The 19588-nt window shown below is 47.7% G+C and overlaps 1 protein-coding gene across 1 annotated transcript in view; it reads left to right on the forward strand.

The window, feature by feature from the left end:
- PPP1R14C (protein phosphatase 1 regulatory inhibitor subunit 14C) overlaps window positions 1-19588 on the forward strand; it is a 105758-nt gene that overhangs the window by 52493 nt on the left and 33677 nt on the right. The window contains exon 2 of the mRNA XM_031012609.3: window positions 17626-17709. Within this exon, the coding sequence (XP_030868469.2) occupies window positions 17626-17709 (84 nt within the window). The remainder of the gene's footprint in view (window positions 1-17625; window positions 17710-19588) is intronic.

A 19588-nucleotide genomic window follows, 5' to 3' on the forward strand; every position in this document is an offset into this window, starting at 1 on the left:
GCTACTTGTCTGGAGTCTAAGCTAAAAAGCTGTTGTAAAGGTGAAAATCTAGCCTAATCAGTGCCAATGGCATTTGCAGAAGATGCCAAGAACTTCCTGGGTCTCAGGAAGGCTGGAATGTACTTGTCCTCCCTTCTCCCTCCCTCCAGTAAACACAACCTTCCACCCTCCCCTCAGGCTCCAGCTGCTGCTTGCTGCACCTCGATAGATCCTGAGTTTGGGAACTGGCTGGAGTCTCTGTTGAAGGACTGGAGAAGGTTACAAGGATTGTCCCTGCCCCTGCCTACCTCAGGCCTCCCAGAGGTGGGGGATGAGGGAGTCTCTGGAAGAGGAAAGAACTAAGGGAGGAGCCCAGTGTGAGAGGCTCTGCTCCCGCCTGCGGCACTTCCGTGCACCTGCCACAGGTCCAATTCATGGGAACAGCTGGACTTTCTAGCCACTGTCGTTGGTCTAGGAAGTTAAACTGTGGGCCTCTTACCCACCGCAGTCGCTCCCTGGAGGTGGCCTCAGAGCTCTGGCTCCAGAGGGCACCTGTCTTGCATGGAGAGGTAAGAAATGTTTGAGTTGAACTGAATATTCGCTGCCAGCCTGGGGTCGGTGAGATTAGTGAGAAGGGAACAGGTGGCGTAAAAGCTAATGGGATGCTTTAAGGTTGGCACATTGCTGATTTCCAGGCTGCCATGGGAAGGCTGGTGGTGGGTATCCAGGTTGCTGTAGCGGGGTGGAGAGAAAGCACCTCCTGTTTTCCAATGTGGAGGCAATCTGGCCATGACATCTGTGTTCCTGCCCACCACGGTGGAGAAGGGCCTGGATGCCCAGCTTTGTGTGCCCCTGGCCGCCACTGTGGAGGAGGGTCTGGATGCCCGGCTTTATGTGCCCCTGGCCCGCCACGGTGGAGGAGGGCCCGGATGCCAGGCTTTGTGTGCCCCGGCCCGTCACGGTGGAGGAGGTCCCGGATGCCCGGCTTTGTGTGCCCCTGCCCGCCACGGTGGAGGAGGGCCCGGACGCCCGGCTTTGTGTGCCCCTGGCCGCCACGGTGGAGGAGGGCCCGGACGCCCGGCTTTGTGTGCCCCTGGCCGCCACGGTGGAGGAGGGCCCGGACGCCCGGCTTTGTGTGCCCCTGGCCGCCACGGTGGAGGAGGGCCCGGACGCCCGGCTTTGTGTGCCCCTGGCTGCCACGGTGGAGGAGGGCCTGGACGCCCGGCTTTGTGTGCCCCTGCCCACCATGGTGGAGGAGGGCCTGGATGCCTGGCTTTGTGTGCCCCTGCTGTGGCTGCGTGGTTGTCCGGTGACCATCCTCTCCAGGGAGGGGAGAGCTGCCCCTTGCTGAGGGAGGGTGTGCATGGCTTGTTCCCCTGCCAGAATGTCCCATTCCTTGACATTTTGACCAGTCTTGCCACATTCTATGGGTTAAGACCTGGATGATTACAAAAGTTGTGGAAGATGGTTTTCTTGACGGTCTTGTTTGCAATGGAGGTGCCAGCAGGGGCTGAGAAACACTGAGGGACCTCAGCAATGCCATCTGTTCTCAGAGGGGCTCAGGAGAAGCAAAGATGAGCAGTGGCCGATGAATGGTGCCGCTGACATAGTCCAGGCAGCCCCGCCGGCACTCATGCTGCTGAGCTTGGCTTCCACAGCCAGGGAAAAGGGTGTCTTTCTGTAGCAGCCATCTGCCTCGCTCATCATCAGTTGTGATGATTTTGTCTTACCTGCCAAGTGGTAGTTCTTACGTCTTGCAGATCTTTGAATCCTCAGCACCTAGCACAGTGCCCTGCCTGCAGTAGGGGTAACATAGCCAGGAAACACAGCATGCACGATTGTTTTCTCCAAAAGATGTGCAGAAATCAGTGACCAGACAGAAGTGGTAGGCTTCTTCTTTTTTTTTTTTTTTAATTGTCACCATCTATAATGGAATGGCATCCTTTACTTAAACTCAACACCTTTGGAAGCAGTGGCTCTCAGAGGTTAATGCCTGTGGCTCCCAACTATGGTGACTTGTGATACCTCACTCAGATATGACGGGTCAGTGGCTTGGAGGGGGTTCTCAGGAATCTGCATTTTTACAAGTTCATGGGGGTGATCTGGGGCAGGTATTTTGTGAATGTGAACCATAATTTGAAAAAGAACAGGCTTTCAGCTGAGGCACGGCTATCATTCGAATGTGTCCCCTCCAAAATTCAGGTGTTGAAATTTAATGGCTAATGTGATAATATTAAGAGGTGGCGCTTTAAGAGGTGATTAGGCTCTGAGAGCTCCTCCCTCAGGAATGAGATCAAGGCCCCTGTGAAAGAGGCTTCACGCAGCATTCCATTTCACCTTCCTCTGATCTGTGTGAGGACACTGTGTTCTGGAGGGTGCAGCGAGGAGGCATCATCTTGGAAGCAGACACCTAGTCCTCACCACACAATAAACCACCAGCCTCTTGATCTTGGACTCCAGAACCGAGAAAAAAATTTCTGTTCATGGTCAGGCATGGTGTCTCACACCTGTAATCCCAGCTCTTTGGAGGCTAAAGTGGGAGAATTGCTTGAGCCCAGGAGTTCAAGACCAACCTGGACAATATAGTGAGATGCCGTCTCTACAAAATTTTTAACATTAGCCAGGCTTAGTGGCACGCATCTGCAGTTCTAGCTCCTCAGTAGGTTGAGGCAGGAGGATCGCTGGAGCCCAGGAGTTCAAGGTTACAGTGAGCTATGATTGTGCCACTGTATCACAGCCTGGGTGACAGAGCGAGAGCCTGTCTCTAAAAAAAAAAAATCTGTTCTTTATACATTACCCAGCCTTTGGTATTTTGTTAGAGCAGTGCAGATGGACTAAGTCAGATATGCTCTGGAAATGGATTTTCCAAGTGAGAAATAAACAACGAGGAAGGTAACTCTGTGTCATTTCCACTTTCTTACACCTGGGGTGCTTCACACTTTAATTTTTGTCACACCTCGTGTAATCCCCTTGGTACTCTTTAACATTAATCTTGAAGAACACCTTACATTTTTGGTAGCATTATTGAAACCAGTTGATATATTAATATTTGAGGGCTTTTATAGGATATATATATATATATATACACACACACACACACACACACACACACACACATACACAACACACACACACAACACCCACACACACACATACCTGTAGGATGTACAATGAAAAACCAGTTAACTTTCTGAAGTACAGGATTTTAAATAGACTCTATTTGAGCCCTGGAGATTGGCAGTAGTCTCGGCTACCCCTCATGCTGCCGGGGTCTGAATTACTCGCCTCTCTGGGACAGCTCCCTTTTCTCCCTCCCTTGTGATCTTTCATCCAACCCTTCCTTAACCAAGTCTGCAGACTTAGGTTCGTCCTCACCCTAAGGTGAACCAGCCAGCTCCTGTTCTCAGTCTGGGGAGTGCTCCTTTTCCACTGCTGAGCAGAGACTGGAGCAGGAGACACAGTGATGCGTCTCATGGCCCTGCCCCTGGCTCTCTTCCCTTTGGACACACCCCGAGGTGCAGCTGTGGCCTCCTCTGTAACAGGTCTGCAGAAGAGCAAGATTAGAAGCAGCCATATCCCCTACATTTGTAACAGGAGAGGCCCAGACCTCCAGCTGGGGGATTAACATGTTCTCCAGAAATGGCTAGTTACTCCCAAACTTGCTTCTTTCCTCCAAGTCTTCACTGAGAGCCTGAATCCATTCATATCTGCCTCACAAGGAGTGTGGTCCCCTGAGTGTGTGAAAGCTGTCGTCATCCTCTAAGTTTCCATGGAGTTTCCTGGGCTCCAGCTGGCTGTGGATACCGGGGCTTGAATGTGTTGGGTGCCTGGAGCCGCATGTCTGAAGGGCTCTGCTCTCCTCCCTTGCTACTCCAAAAGTCACGGAAGTCAAAAGGAAGAAATCATTCCCCAGCCATGCTGCATCCTGAAAGGCACATAGCACAAGTTGTAGGGGCCATACATTTTGAGGTCAGATTGTCCAGGTTTGGAACTAAGGAAGTGATCGGCCCTATTGGGCAGGATACTCAGACATTCCATCTGTAAATAGAGATGATGATAATACTCACCTCAGGGAATTGTTTGTTATTTTATTTACAAAATGATTATCGGGGCCATGTGTCAGGCGCTGTCCCAGGCACTGCTCTTGATCCTCCAGTATGGGGAGGGAGACTGAGAAATGCGAATTGGAAGAGTGTGGAAAGTGCAGCGAAAGAGAGGTGCAGGGCATTCTAAGTTCCCAGGGCTGGGAGGTTGACCTCATCACAAGTCTGGCGAAGACATTTTGCTTTAGGAAGTGATGGCTGACATGAGATAACGAGAAGAGTGTCCTACACATGCACCCAGCACGTGCAAGGGCCCTGTGGAGGCCTGGCTGGGGAGTGTCCTGAGGGATCGGAGGAGACCAGCAGAGTTAGAGCTCAGGGAGTTGGGGTGAGGCATTGAATGGAGAGGAGGCCGGGAGCCCAGCAGGGGAAGCCTTCCAGGCAGAGGTAAGACTGTTGGTCCTAAGACAGGTAGGAAGCCACCCGTGAGTTCTAAGCTGGTGAATGACAGATCTGTGTTCTTAAAGTTGCTACTCTGGCTGCAGAGTGGAAACTGGGATGGAGGAGTAATGAGGGTGAGTTTATGGAAGCCAGTTAAGAGGCTCCTGCTATAGCTTATGCAAAAGATGATTTAGCTTTCACTAGGGGGGCAGTGGAGATGGTACAAAGTGCAGGTTCAGGAGACAGTAAGCCATAGAATTGACAGTTACGGTGATGGATTGGATGGTGGCGACAGGGAGAGGAGGGGTCAGGAGTGAAGTATTCCATGAACCGTCACGTTGCCTGCATAAACATGCATTACAGGTAAACGATTATGGTAATAATTTACAAAGAAGCATGCCCTTTGGTCTGCTCATTTCACAAGGCAGCTCTGGTTAAATGACTTTTTATTTTGGACTGGCCTCATTCCCTAAGACCAAAGGCAGCTGAGCCTGTGTGCCCCGGGGGCCTGCCCTCTGACCCTGGTGTAGCCTTGCATCAAGCGTGAGCTCCTCTCTTGCCTCTCTGCTGTGTGGTGTGAGGAAGGTAGTGCAAGGAATGTTCTAGCAAGTTTCTCATCCTCATGCAGAACATCCCTGGTGGGTGCCCACCCCACAACAAGGCTTGCCAGCCTTGAGTCTCTGTTAGTCTCTGTGTCCCTCCCCTGTACCCCCACTCTGTCACGCAGGCTGGGTCCCACGGAAGAGGCACTGCCTGGCTCCGGCTGGCTTTTCCCAGATCAAGCCCACACCTCTTTGCCTCAGGCTGTCCTGGTGTCTGGCTTTTCTTCTCCCTCTCTCATTGGCACCCTTGCTGTTCTTAGGTTTGTCTCTTTCTCATTGGTACCCTTGCTGTTTTTAGGTTTGGGGCAGGCCCGTGTCTTGTCAGCAGCAACCCTGGCTCCTCTCAACCAGGAGCTGGAGTCCCCATTGGGCAGAAGAGGCTTCGGCCGACTTTGCCGCTCCTTTGCCGCCGGGACAGCCCTGCAGGCTCTTCTCTGGGAGGCTCCCCATGGTGCCCTCCCACACAGCCTGGCCTGGTCTCAGGGCTGAAGCTGAGGAACTGGGTGTGCCTCAGTTGGCTGAACGTCATTGTATGACTCACACCTGGACCTTTTGCCCAGCCCTCGGCTGTAAGAAGAACCAGCAGAGCCAGTCACAGGAAGGCCTGGCCCTCACCTTCCCGGGTTCAGCCACCACCAACACATTAGTCTTGGTCTTTTGTTTTGTTTTGTTTTAATTTAATCACTTAATTTTTTAAAAGCATTTTAGATTTACAGAAAAATTGAGCCAAAAACACAGAGAATTCTCATCTACCCCTTTCTTTCTCCTCCCTCCAGTCCGGTTGTCCTTTTTCTTAACATCTTGCATTAGTGTGGTATCTCGGTTACAATTGCTGAGACAATCTTGCTACATTATTATTAGCTAAAGCTCATCATTTCCATTCAGACTCCCTCTTCGTGTTGTACATCCTGTGGGTTCTGGGGTTGTGTGTCATTTTTCTCTAATTGGGTTTTGGCAAATGTGTGATGATATAGATGCACCCTTATAAGATCATACAGGTTTTCTGGCCTGAAAATTGCCCTGTGCTCTGCCTTAGTCATCTCTCTTTCCTCATTGGCCCCTGGCAATCCCTGATGGTTTTACTATCTCCATATTTTAGTCTTTTCCAGAACGTCCTGTAGTTGGAATCATGCATATGGCAACTTTCCATTTTGGCTTCATTCACTTATGGATCTGCATTTAAGGTCCTTCGTGTCTTTTTATGCTTGATGGCCCATATCAGCAATGGTCTTTTATACTCCAAGTGCAGTGTGTCTGCTCACCGGCTAGAGGCCTTGCGATGGGATTCACAATTTCCTCTCAGTGTCTTCCAAGCGGCTTTTCCGTATCATCTTCTCAGGCTTCTGTGCACCTGCCAGTACTGGACATATTTGGCCATTGCTGATCTAGGAGCCTTCCCGAGGCAGGAGGTGAAACGGTCTGGATTTCGTGTTCTGTGTTAGGAAATCTAACACTGCAGCAACCCCGAATGCCTCAGTCATGAGCAGTTGATAGTGCAGGGGAACCGTCTTCTCTCCAAGAATTGGCTAGAACAGGCATCTGCCCACTGCTTTTATTCCATCATCGGGTAATTTGAGTGTTTCCAGTCTAAGAGAATTCTGCTTGGCCCTAAGCCTTTCCACTGCAAATCTGGATGTGGACCATCTTCTATCAGAGACAGCTCAGGCTCAATCCCTAAATTAATGGCAAGCAAGATGTAGACAGGTGTGACTTCTTAGAGACAGGCTGGACTGCTGCTGCTCTGTCCTTGGGTGGCGCCAGCCCTTCCTTTATTCTTTTCCAGCGTTCTTATCCATTGCCTGTAGCCCAGGACCAGTGCCAAGCCTGTAGCTTCCGCATGGTGTTCCTCTCCCTTCCGGGGATCTTCATGTAGGTGCTGCACAGGGAAAGAAGGGTCCTGAGAAGAGAGGCTGCTGTCGGCACAGGAGACGTGAGGGTGGTGGCCATCTGGCCACTGTATCCAGTGCTTTGAAGGTGTTCTCAGTGTCCTCATTTATGCCATGGCTTAGAAGATTGTCCTTCCCATCTTTATCAACTGTCTCAGCCATCACTTATTTTCACTTGTCTTATGAGGACCAACCTGCCGACTTTCTCGTCACTGGGGCATTGTTAACAACCAGCTGTGCGTGTTTAGTGTTCATAAGCAGAGCAAAGTGTGATTGTCTCCAGGAAGCTCTGCATCTGGGTTTTTTTGCTGACATTTTCTTTTCTTTTTTTCTCTTTGAATGCTGTGGTTTTGAACAAATTGGTAATGTGATAAGTCTTCACTTAACGATTTTCAGGCATCAGGAGTACACGATTCCCTGGAAGAGACATTTACATGGAATATTTATTTATTTGAAGAGGAATCGGATGTGCCCAGTCAACTTAGCACCCACTGAGGTCCTGTCACCATTTGTTAAGTTTGCACAACATGCGTGGGCATGATTGTGCCCAATTTCTATCCAGCCCCGAGAATTAGCTAGCAGTCCCCATTTTACAGGTGTGGGAACTAAGGGTTAGGGGATGCATTACCCTGTCCCAGCTCTCACGGGTTGTCAGAGGCAGAGATGAAACTGAAACCTGGGTCTGCTTCTCTCCAAACTCCATGCTCTGGGCACAATAGCACTTGGCCCCTACCCAAGGGACCGACTCTGTGCTGAGAAGCAGGGCAGCCTGGGGCATACATGGGAAGTCGGAGGCTTCAGTCGCTTTCTTCCCATGCTGTGCTCTGTTCACCAGACTCCCTAGGGTCCTCCCATTGCAGGAGGAAGTGGCCTCTTGAGCCCTTTGAGATCAAGGCTGGGCATAGAACACAACCTCTGCTCCAACTCAGAGTCTTTTTTTTTTTTTTTTTGTTAAACTGTGTCTGGAGCACTTTGATAATCTCTCCAGAGATAGTCATTTTTGCTAAAATGAATTGCTAAATGTAGGGGAGAGATTTGGGGGCACGACCTAAGCCTGCCCTGGGTGCCAGTGATACTGGCAACTTCCCTGATGGGTGGGAAAGAGAAACCTGCCTGGCGGGTGGGTTCAGGACCTAGAAAAGACCTCCTCAGCCTAGTTCCTTATTGCTTTGCCGCCGCCCCCAGGCAGTTCAGCCTGGGCTTAGTCAGTGTCTAGCAGCCTCACTGAACTTCTGGGACCAACAGCCCCTGGGTACTTCTCTTACCACCTGGTCTGCATCGTCAGTGGCTCACACACCCATCACACTGGCCTGCTGCTGCTGTTGCATAGGTGTGAGCTTGGTATTTGTGATCTTGCAAAGTGCTAAATGGCTCACCCAACTACAGTACCTGATGAAGCTCTTGAGATACCAGTTTGCTCTCTGAGGTTTGGATCAGCAGTGACCCAGATAAGAGTTCGTTTGTAAGAAGAAAATATATATATCATGCTTGGGAGGCTGAGGTGGGCGGATCACTTGATGTCAGGAGTTCGAGACAAGTCTGGCCAACATGGTGATACCCCGTCTCTACTGAAAATACAAAAATTAGCTGGGTGTGGTGGCAGGCACCTGTAATCTCAGCTACTTGGGAGGCTGAGCAGGAGAATCCCTTGAACTTGGGAGGTGGAGATTGCAGTGAGCCGAGATAGCGCCACTACACTCCATCCTGGGTGACAGAATGAGCCTCCGTCTCAAAAAAAAAAAAAAAAATAATGGAAAGAAAAAAGAAAAAGAAATATATATATCATGCTACTCCCTAGTTAAAGCCAGTGTCATCTCTTCCCAGCTTATTTCTGTGGCCTCTTAACTGGTCTTTTCGCATATGCCCTCCTTTCTAACAGGTAAACCATAACCCATCATGCCTCTGAAAGAATGAGAACCCATCAGTGGCTTTTCTCTTGCTCACGGTACAAGTCAGAGGCTTTACAGGGGCCTCTGAGTCTCCACATGCTCTGTGCCTTCCCCCACCGTGGCCCCAACTCTGCTACAGTGACCCCGGGCTCCTGGCAGCTTCTTAGACACAGCCTGGCATTACGTGTTTTCCCTTGATGCTGTGTCTTTAATCAGATACCTTTCTCGCTGAGCCTTACCCTGTCACTGCCCAACTTAAAATTCCAGCCCCCGTACTCCCTGTCTCCGCTGCCTAATTTTTCTGCAAAATATTTATCAACCTTTGCCACTGTACGTATTGTACTTATTTGTTTATTGTCTGTCTTCCCCCATTAGAGTTCAATCCCCACGAGAGCAAATATTTTTGTCAATTGTTTATTCCTTAACCCTGGCATCTAGGACAGTGCCTGGCAGGTAGTAGGTGCTCAGTAAATCGGTGCTGCAGGGGTTTGCCTGGTGTTCTGAGATCCTGATGTAGATGTGCCTAGTTCTAGAATAATCTGACGTAACCCGTGATGTGCATCTTCATGTGTGAGCGCTGGTATTTGTTTTACAGTGTTGATTTGTGAGACAATGCCACTCCTGCTCACTTGTGTTGGAATGTGTCTTCATGAGCAGGAGGAAAGGGAGGCGTTCTACACGGGGCATGAGGATGGTCCCTGCCGGGAGCTCTCCTCTCTGCCGCAGCTGTCATTTGCATCTGCGTCAGTGCCCCAGAAGTGAACCTTCGTAGGATATAGGTAGTTCAGGACCTGCTCTCCTGGGTGACAAGAAAGGCGATTCCTGTAAATATTATGTAAAACATTCCTTCACTTCACCATGGAGTCAATGGAGTCAGGTTCAGTCAGGCTATTTTGATGTTTTTTTTTTTGTTTCTGTTTTTGTTTTTTTTGAGACAGAGTCTCGCTCTGTTGTCCGGGCTAGAGTGCAATGGCATGATCTCGGCTCATTGAAACCTCTGCCTCCCGAGTTCCTGTGATTCTCCTGCCTCAGCCTCCTGAGTAGCTGGGATTACAGGCACGTGCCACTATCCTCGTCTAATTTTTGTATTTTTAGTAGAGACAGGGTTTCAACACGTTGGTCAGGCTGTTCTTGAGCTCCAGACCTCATGATCTGCCTGCCTCGATCTCCCAAAGTGCTGGGATTACAGGTGTGAGCCACTGCGCCCGGCCTATTTTGATGTTTTTAAAAAGGGCTTTGGGAGGACTTTGCTCTCTGGCTCTAAGCAAGCTTTAGCCATTGGTTTAACTTTAAAAACAAATGTGTATTAGGGAAATACTGGTAATATGGGATCCCATTGGAAAGGCATATGCTTGTTTACCCATGCTACTTCTGTCTAAGTCCCAAGGTGAGGCCATCCTACCCCAGCCACTCTAAATGGCCTGGCCACCTGTGTAGATGGGTGCCCGGTGGGGCTGGGCCCTCGATTCGCATCAGGCAGGCTCATCTCCATGCCTTGCGTGCTCCCCAGCTTGTCAAGCCTCCGTCTGTTTCGTTCTTCACTCCGGCATCCCATGTACCTTCCTCAATCTGGATTTGGGGACATGCCCTCTGGCCTTCATGAGCCACAACTGTACAGGATATAAGAAAATCAAAGTTTATTTCTCTATTTTGCTGGAGCACTCCCCCCCAAAACAGGATAAATACATGAAGATGTAAGACCTAATATGTCTTAAAATGTCTATGGTTTTTTCTCTACTCTTGATAGATAGTCTGAGAATGTCTTAGTTCATTTTCTGTTGCTGTGACAGAAGACTACAGACTGGGTAATGTATAAAGAAAATAAATTTATTTCTTTTAGTTCTGGAGGAAGATAATCAATGTCAGCAGGCTTCCCAATGGAAGCCAAGAGCAGGGATTCCAGAATCCCAAGAGGAAACAATTTCCAACCTCAAGGCCTGGGAAGTTCAAGTTCAAGGGGTCATATCTGGTTGGCTTCTGGTGACAGCCTTCATCCCGTGTAATAGCATGGCAGAAAACTGGAAGGGCAGGCGAGCGCTTGAAAAAAGAGATGGGGCAAAGGGGGCCGATCCACTTTATAACAACCAGCGCCTCATGAGAACCAACTCAGTCTCTAGAGAACAGTGTTAATGCACGCATGAGGGTGTGCCCCCATGACCTAATCACCTCTGAAGGTTCCCATTACCTCTCACTCAGTACTGTTGCCCTGGGGACCAAATTCACCCTGAGTTTCGGAGGGGTCAAACCACATCCAAACCATAGCAGGGAGGATGTAGGCCTTGAGGTTGGAAATGGTTTCCTCTCGGGTTTCTGGAATATTTGCTGTTGGCTTCCATGCTCTGTTGCTATAGGGAAACCCACTGACATTAATTCTCTATCTTCCATGTGTGGCCTGGTTTTCTTCTGAAAGCTTCCAGGATCCTCCCTTTATCCCCAGTGTTCTGACATTATATAGTGATGTGTCATAGGGTAGGTTGGGCCCCTTGTTAAGTGGGAACATTTTTTTTTGCAGATTCCAGGGCTGATTTAAATATTTAATGTTATATTATTTAAATACATACCACTTAAAACTGGGTATAAATTCCTTATGCTATGGTTATAAAAATCACATCCAAATTGCAAATTAAACATAAAGTACCAGCTAATGAAACTCAAATGCACAACATCACTTTGCTGTGATGGCTGGCTTCACTCCTTTTGTCACTGGGATTAGATACAGATTGCTGTCTCTCAGTGTCCTTTGAGTGATAGCGTTTGGCTTCACTTGGCGTGAATGAGTCATTTATATATTAAATCTACCCTGTGGCTTTTTTCTCATTAGCCACAACAATTAACATAATTCTGCTTGATGCCAATGTGTAAACACAGAGCAGCCCGGCACAGTGTGGTTATAGCACGGCTGTCCAGACTATTCTTAGACTGTGCTTGCTTACAGGAATTATTTTGGATTGTCATTACAATGAAAACATGAGATGTAAATGTTTTCATAGACAGCTCACATAGTCCCAAGGATTCAGTTCTTTTTATACGCTTCCTATGCCAGTTTGCTCCCATAGGCCTATAGAAAGATGAGCTATAAGAAATTGTGGCTATTGTTCAGATGAGTGTTTGAACAGGCCATAATAAGCTGACATTTGCCACTCCCCACCCCTGCCACCCCACGTTTCTCCATCAGCTGCCACAATTTGCACAGGAGTTTAATCCCATGTTACGTTGCCATCCCTATTTTGAAATGGAGACAGATGAGAGCTGTTAGCCACAGTCATTTCCAGGAAGCTGCCAAGCTATGTCTCCTAGAGCTTGGAGACCATGATCCATTTTCAGGTGAAGTTTTAGCTTGAACATTCCTGCCTGCTCCCTTCACTGCTGTGGGCAGGGGTGAACGTTTATATTTTTTAAAAGCTAATGTGACATCGGACAGGGCTGACAGTGTAAACTTTCTGGCTAGTTAGAAGTGTGTGTATATATCTGTGTGTTTATTTGTGTATGTGTGTATGTGTGCATGTGAGTGTATGAGTGGTGTGGAATGGGTGTATTCATGTGTGTGTATGTTTGAGTATGTGTTTGTGTGTGTGGATGTGAGTGTATGAATGGTGTGGAGTGTGTGTATTCATCTGTGTGTATGTTTGTGTATATATTTGTGTGTGTGTATGCATGTGAGTGGTGTGGAGTGTGTGTATTCATGTGTGTGTATTCATCCATGTGTGTATTCACATGGAGTGCATGTTTGTGTATGTATTTGGGTGTGTGTGTGCATGTGAGTGTATGAGTAGTGTGGGGTGTGTGTATTTGTGTGTATGTATATATATTTGTGTGTGCATGCATGTGAGTGAGTGGTGTGGAGTGTTTATATTCATGTGTGTGTATGTTTATGTATATATTTGTGTGTGTGTGGATGTGAGTGTATGAATGGTGTGGAGTGTATTCATCTGTGTGTATGTTTGTGTATATGTTTGTGTATGTGTGTGTGCATGTGTGTGTATGAGTGGTGTGGATTGTGTGTATTCATGTGTGTGTATGTCTGTGTATATATTTGTGTATGTTTGTGTATATATTTTTGTGTGTGTGTGTGTTGTCACTGCGGGCCAGCTGTGTTTCAGGACCCTGCTTTGCTTGCATTTCTGCATCCTGGTACCTGAGCCTGTTCTGAGCTTCATCCGTGGCATGCCCAGCGCCAGGTTCTGCAGCGCTTCCCAGTGCAGTGGCAATGTGGAGTCCCACTGCTGCTTGCAAGTTGGGGCAAGGGGGCTGGTGATGGCCAAGCCTGCACTGTGTGTTGGTTTGTGAGGTGTCTTCAGGGCCCCAGTGTGCTCCCGTCATTACTGTCCTTCTCCAAAACCTCTCAGCCTCAGAACCTGGGTCTTATCTTTACCTTTTCTTTCCCCCCATCCCTCATCCAGTTCATCTCCAAACTCCATCTGTTTATTCCTCCCTATTATCACTATTTTAAAATCCGATTCTTGCCAGGATCATCTTCAAGCCCTGTTGCTTCGCACCTGACACATGACCTTCCCACAGCCTCCTGCCTCCTCCCTGTTACCCCGGGCTCCGCAGTGGGGTCATCTCTTCCTTCTGTCATTCCCCTGTCTTGTTCTGGAGCCATGGAGCCTTCAGTGGTGACAGTCTCTGCAGGACAAGGGGAACCGGCAGCCTATGGGCCAATGGGTTTTGTTTATCCTACACAGTATTTTAAGAAGTTGCCAGACAGCTTTAAAAATTGGAATTTTTTACATTAAAAAACTCTATTTTCAGTTATTCCTGAAAACGTAGAAAATCCAGCAGCACTGAGCACATATTCCTAGAAGGTGACAGGAGGTGGGAATGGCGTGTTCCCTGCTGCTTTCCCTCGGGCCATGTTTTCTCCAGTTTGCCGCACTCCTCACTCTACTGTATAGCCCCTCAGCCTGCCCCATTTCTGTCACCTGTCTGGCCCCCATCGACGTGCATATTTGCAGCCCAGAGCTGACTGGCTTCCTGGCCAAGGACCTTTCTACACCCACATTTAGAATTCATCTTGTCTCTTTGCCTCCTGCTACCGTTTTGCCTCTTGGGAGTTCTCTCCCTTCCCTCTAAACCTGTTCAAATCCTGTCATTCCGCAAGGTCAGTTCACCTCCTCGCTCCTATGTGCAACTTCCCTGCCTGCCCCTGGCGGAGTTTTCTCTCTCCCTGAATCACTAAAGCGCTTCAGGTTTGTCTGTGGCTTTGGGGCCATTGCATGTCATTGTGTTTGTCAGAGCTGTGTTTAGACGGCCCGTCCCCCAGTGCCAGGGCCTCACTGTGGCTGACACACAGTGCCTTGCACGCTGCGGACTCTGGGTTCTCAACAAACGTACGACAAGAAAGATGTGTAGAGGTGATCCAGGGCCTCGTGCTATGGGTACCAACAGGAGGGCCTCTCACTGATGTGTGGGGCAGGGAGTAGCTGATAACTTTCCCCAGCAGCTGTGAAGACAGTTGTTTCACTTTTTGTCGCCAGAGCCACTGTTTAGGGACACACCTTTAATGTGGGAAAATGCCCAAACACAACTAAGCTCTGGGACGTCATGGTGGGCCATGGGCGTGTTCCCTCCTTTGTAAGTGATTTGATCTATCACTAAGGTCATTCAGTGATACTGCTCTAAGATCAGCATACAGAAGATAAAGTTAAATAGGACTTCAATCAAATTCAGAATATTTCCATACTTCTCATTAAGAATATTAAGTACCAATTTACAGGATTCTCTACTCGGTACTAGGTGCTGTCGTTGCTTCCCAGGACTCTCCCTCAAGAGCCTCCGGGTCTCTATGTTCTCCTCACCTGGGTTTTGTTTCAGCTTCACTGACATTCAGAACACCCGGGACACATGCTGACTGGGAGCGGGATGCCTTTGTCTTCCTATGCCTCTGATAAATCAGGGTGGGATTTCTGAGAAGCAGCATAGGTTGGTAAAAAGCGCAGATGCCTAATGGCTGTTATGATGACTCAATCACTTGAGGTTTTTTCCCCAACCCTTGAGATCTGGGCTTTGTTTGCATCAGCTTTCTGGCTGGTAAAACCAAGCTCAGGGTTTCTCATCACATGCCCTTGGGTAGTAGGAGTGACCTTGAGATGCCTGGCATTTTTTTCTTTACTCCTATCAAGCCCCTTTGAGAGGGGAAGGGGCTTTGCTTCCCAACTTCTGGGCCAGAGGGCGAGTGTACTCCGGGGTAGCACGTCCAATAGAGCTTTCTGCTACAATGTAAGCGCTCTCCATCTGTGCTTTCCAGCGCAGTAGCCACTTGCCTCGTGTAGCTATTGAGCACTTGAGATGTGGTCATTGCGACTGAGGAACGGAATTGTATTTCATTTTAATGTATTCAAATGTGCTTACCACATATGCTTACCATATGGGACAGCCCAGATCTCAGGGGTTGGGGAAAATGGGTCAGTGCAATACCTAACAGAGAGCCGTGCACAGTCCTAAGGGGAAGATGCCTAATTGAAGATGCCTACTGTGTAGGGCGAGGCTCTACACTGCTATGCAAGTCAAAGCCTGTTTGGCCTAACTTGGCTGGCGTCAAAACTATTTGAATTATATTTGCAGAAAAACCCATTGCTGTGCTGTTCTGAGGAGGGCATTAGTTACTAATTGTTCTTTCATTTCCTTTAAAAATAGCAAACACCAAGCTCCCTTAGCTGTGATTTAAGGAGCCACAGTGGTATAGCTGGCGAGTGCAGTCACGTACCGCATAACAGCATTTCAGTCAACAATGGACTGCATATATGACAGTGGTCCCATAAGATTATAATACCCTATTTTTAATGTACCGTTTCTATGTTTAGATGCGCAAATATTTCCCACTGTGTTACCGTTGCCTACATTATTCCGTATGGTAATATGCTGTCCGGGTTTACAGCCTAGGAGCAATATAGGCTGTGCCATACAGCCTGGGTGTGTGGTAGGCTACGCCATCTAGGTTTGTCTAAGTTCACTGTGATGTTTGCCCAACGATGCTCCTAGCCATCGAAAGGTCATCCTTCAGCTTTATTATCATCAAAGCATTTCAACTTCCTGTTTCTACATCATCTGCTTCTATTAATAGCTACATGATTGTTAAGTACAAATATGAAAATTATGTCGAGGAGTACAAAATCTTTCTTCCATTAGGCAGAACCGCACAGATGAGATCTAAAACATTCACATTGATAAATACTGCTTTTGAAGCGGATTTTTCCCCTTAAGAGCCAAGCAAAGGATCAAAACGGAAATTCTCCACAGAAACAGGAATAAATCACTAGAGAGGTTGTTTCTGGTATTTTCCTGCCCATTGAGGGCCTGTTCTTGGAGCTAATGTCAGCAAGGATAGTGTATCATATTCCTTGACTTCCTCAGTATACTAGGGTCCTCACTTTTGTGTTGTAACACACACACACACACACACACACACACACACACACACAAGAGGTTGAGTACTATTACTGAATAAATGCACTTTAGTAGGAAGGAAACATTCAGAAAGTCAGCCTCTTCTGGGAAGCCAAGACAAACAGCTCTTGGAGCCAAGACACAGAGAGGCCACACCCAGGGAATGCCCAGGTGTCCCCAGTGTCCCCATGTACACCTTCCTCTCTAGCTCCTGCAGATGCTTCTCAGCCATCCCTGTGGCTGGAAGGAGTTGGGCTGCTGTGACTCCTGATGAAATGCAAAATTGCAGGACTCTCTTAAATGCTCTTTTATTTTGACATTTTAAAATGCTATTCTGAGAGGTATAGAGAAGACTTAGGTAACAGAAGAGATGAGAAATAGCCAAGATCTCCTTTGAAGTTCAGATTCCAAATTAGTGGGGTCTTTCACCAAATCCATCTGGCCCTTCTTCCCTCTTTTTGGGCTAGAGGTCTTTGGTGGCAGGAATATTAAACTAGACCCACATTGGCTGCAACAATGAAAGAGGTTGATTCACTCACTGATAGGCAGGCTTCAGAGGTGGTTTGACACAGGGATGTGGTGACTTTATCTAGAACCCTGTTTTCTTATTCTCTTCAGCTCTGCCTACCGTGGAGTCAGCCTCATCCAAAACTCAGCCTCTCTTCAGGGTTGTATGGTAGCCACCGGTAATTTCCGGTGCCACACTTCCCTGGTTCAGAGGGAGTGAAGGGGACGTTCTTGTAAAAACAGCTCCTTTTCCCAGAGCCCCCTTAGTTCTTAGTTGGACCATGTGTCTTCTCTTAAATCAGTAACTGGGGCTAAAGCCATACTGATGCCCCAAATCCCATGGTGGAATCAGGTTTTCCATAGACCCAGAGCTGTGAAGGAAGATGTGGACCCCCAAATAAAGATTGGGGTAATCACCCAGCAAAGGATGGCTGTCAGATAGGAAACTGCCATCTCCCGGCTCTATCATCTGCCAGTCTCCCCTTATATACTTACAGATGCAGCTTAATGCTAGAAAGTAGAAAATTCTCATTTTTTGAAAGATTACTTTTATGGCTTTGTGACTCTTAATTCTCCTTTGCTCCCCCTCCTCCTTCTCTTCTTTTCCCCTACTCTCCTTTTCCTTCCTTCCTTCATTTCCCTTCTTCATCTGTCCCCATCCCTCCTTCCCTTTTCCTGTCTTTTCCCTTCTTCTCCTCTTTACCCCTTCATCCTGTTTCCCCTTTTCTCTCTTTCCTTCCCTCCTCTCCCCCTAGCCTCTCCTTCCCCCTGCTTATCTGTCAGCCCTTCTCAATTGATGATCTAGTTGTTTGTTCAACTTAACCTAACTGGTGGGGTACAGTCAGGTTTCTTACTAAATTAAATGCCTTCATATCCTCCCACTGCCCCCCAGGAAGAAGAAATGCCAGAGGTAGAAATTGACATTGATGATCTTCTTGATGCAGACAGTGATGAAGAGAGAGCTTCAAAACTACAGGTAAGCAGTTTCCAAAATTGAGAACCTTCTAATCATGGACACTTGAGAGTCTACTTGGGTCTCCAGTGCTTGGCATCAACTGATTCCGCCCTGTGGTGGTGTTGGCACCAGGACCTGGGCCATTTGCAGAGAGGAAAGCAATGGGCTGCTAAGTGTTCACCCTCTTAAACTGCCTCTCTTGAGGATAAAGCAGCCCTTGACTATAGTCCATTTTCAAAGCGCCTTATGGGTATAACTTTCTCCAGCCCCATTTTCTTGGGAGAAACAGCTGATTCTGCTTCCAAAGATCCACTTGCCAGGGAAGGGAAGTGATGCCCCACAGTTGTATGAGAAAGAGAGGGACTGAGCTAGCACTGGAATATCCAAGCCTAGAGCTCTGGTCTCACAGTTGTGGACTGTATCATTCATGAAATTAATTTCTAAATATGATTGCTTATGACATAATTCTATTTAGTAGACGATCTCTTTGTCAACAGTGCTCACCTCATAGCATTCCAGTACAACGATGGATACTGAGATGTCTAGTATTTCCTTAGTGGACAGCAATAAAGTACAGTACTTATTTCCCTTCCCACAGGAGGTCAAATCTATCATTTTTAAATCTGCTTTTGGGAGTTTCTAAAACCAATTAACTTTTGACTTGCCATTGTTCTTAATGTCCACTGATAATTACTGTTAATGGCTGTTGGTGACCACAAATGGCAAATGGCCACTACGGCAATCAAAGGGCACATTTGAATGTATTAATGTGTTTAATGCATTAGTCATTACTAGCATCCCTTGAGTGGTGAACAGTCTCAATTATGACAATTATTTCTTCTTGGTAGATTTAGCTGGGAGACAATAGCATCCTAGTTATAAAATTTTAAAAAGATAACGCAGGTATCAGTTCTATAGAAAATGTAATGACATAACAGAGTTTTCTTAAAATTGAGAACTTGAAAGGAGTTTTTAAGCTATCATCACCCTGCACCCCCCAGTTCCCAGGTGAGGACCCAAGCTGGTTTATGGCTGCATTGCACTTAAACCCCTTGCTTCCTGAGTGCAGTGTGGGTGCCACCATCTTGCACAGGCTGGCTCAACTTGAATATCCACCAAGTTGGCAGCCAAAGGAAAGGTGTGTGCATGCGCGTGTGCATACAGAGGAGGTAAAAAGTCATTGACCAGATGAGTGGGTTTGAAACCATTTGGATCCTGCCGGGTTATATCCAGTTAACTGGAGGAAAACCGGAAAGGGGGATTTGGTTCCTGTGGAAGGCCATCCTGGATTTGAGCTACTAAATTAGTCCACATCTCTCTGAAGTCTGCAACCTAATGGATGCTTGAGCATCCCTGTCCTTTTTTAAAAGAACCTTTTTTCCTCAGCAAGGCATTCAAAACCTGGTCAAGGGGCTGGGCATGGTAGCTCACACCTGTAATCCCAGTGCTTTGGGAGGCCAAGGCGGGTGGATCACCTGAGGTCAGGAGTTCGAGACCAGCCTGGCTAACAGGGCAAAAACCTGTCTCTACTAAAAATACAAAAACTAGCTGGGCGTGGTGGTGCACACCTGTAGTCCCAGCTATTCGGAAGGCTGAGGCAGGAGAATCACTTGAACTGGGAGGCAGAGGTTGCAATGAGCTGAGATCGCACCACTGCACTCTAGTCTGGGTGACAGAGCGAGATTCTGTCTCAAAACAAACAAACAAAACTGGTCAAGGGTTATATTTTGTTTTCAATGCTATGGTAGCAAAAAAAAAAAATCTTTTCCTGTTCAAAAAACTTCTATGTAGCACATGTGTGTGCAGGCTGAAGAATTTATGAAGGTTAAACGTTTTCTATCTTCAGACTACCAACTGGTGCTGAAATGAAGTGCGTTTCTAGATAGTATGAAATCTTGAT

Source organism: Gorilla gorilla, chromosome 5 (genome assembly GCF_029281585.2).
Source record: "Gorilla gorilla gorilla isolate KB3781 chromosome 5, NHGRI_mGorGor1-v2.1_pri, whole genome shotgun sequence".
In the NCBI taxonomy this organism is placed as follows: Eukaryota; Metazoa; Chordata; class Mammalia; order Primates; family Hominidae; genus Gorilla; species Gorilla gorilla.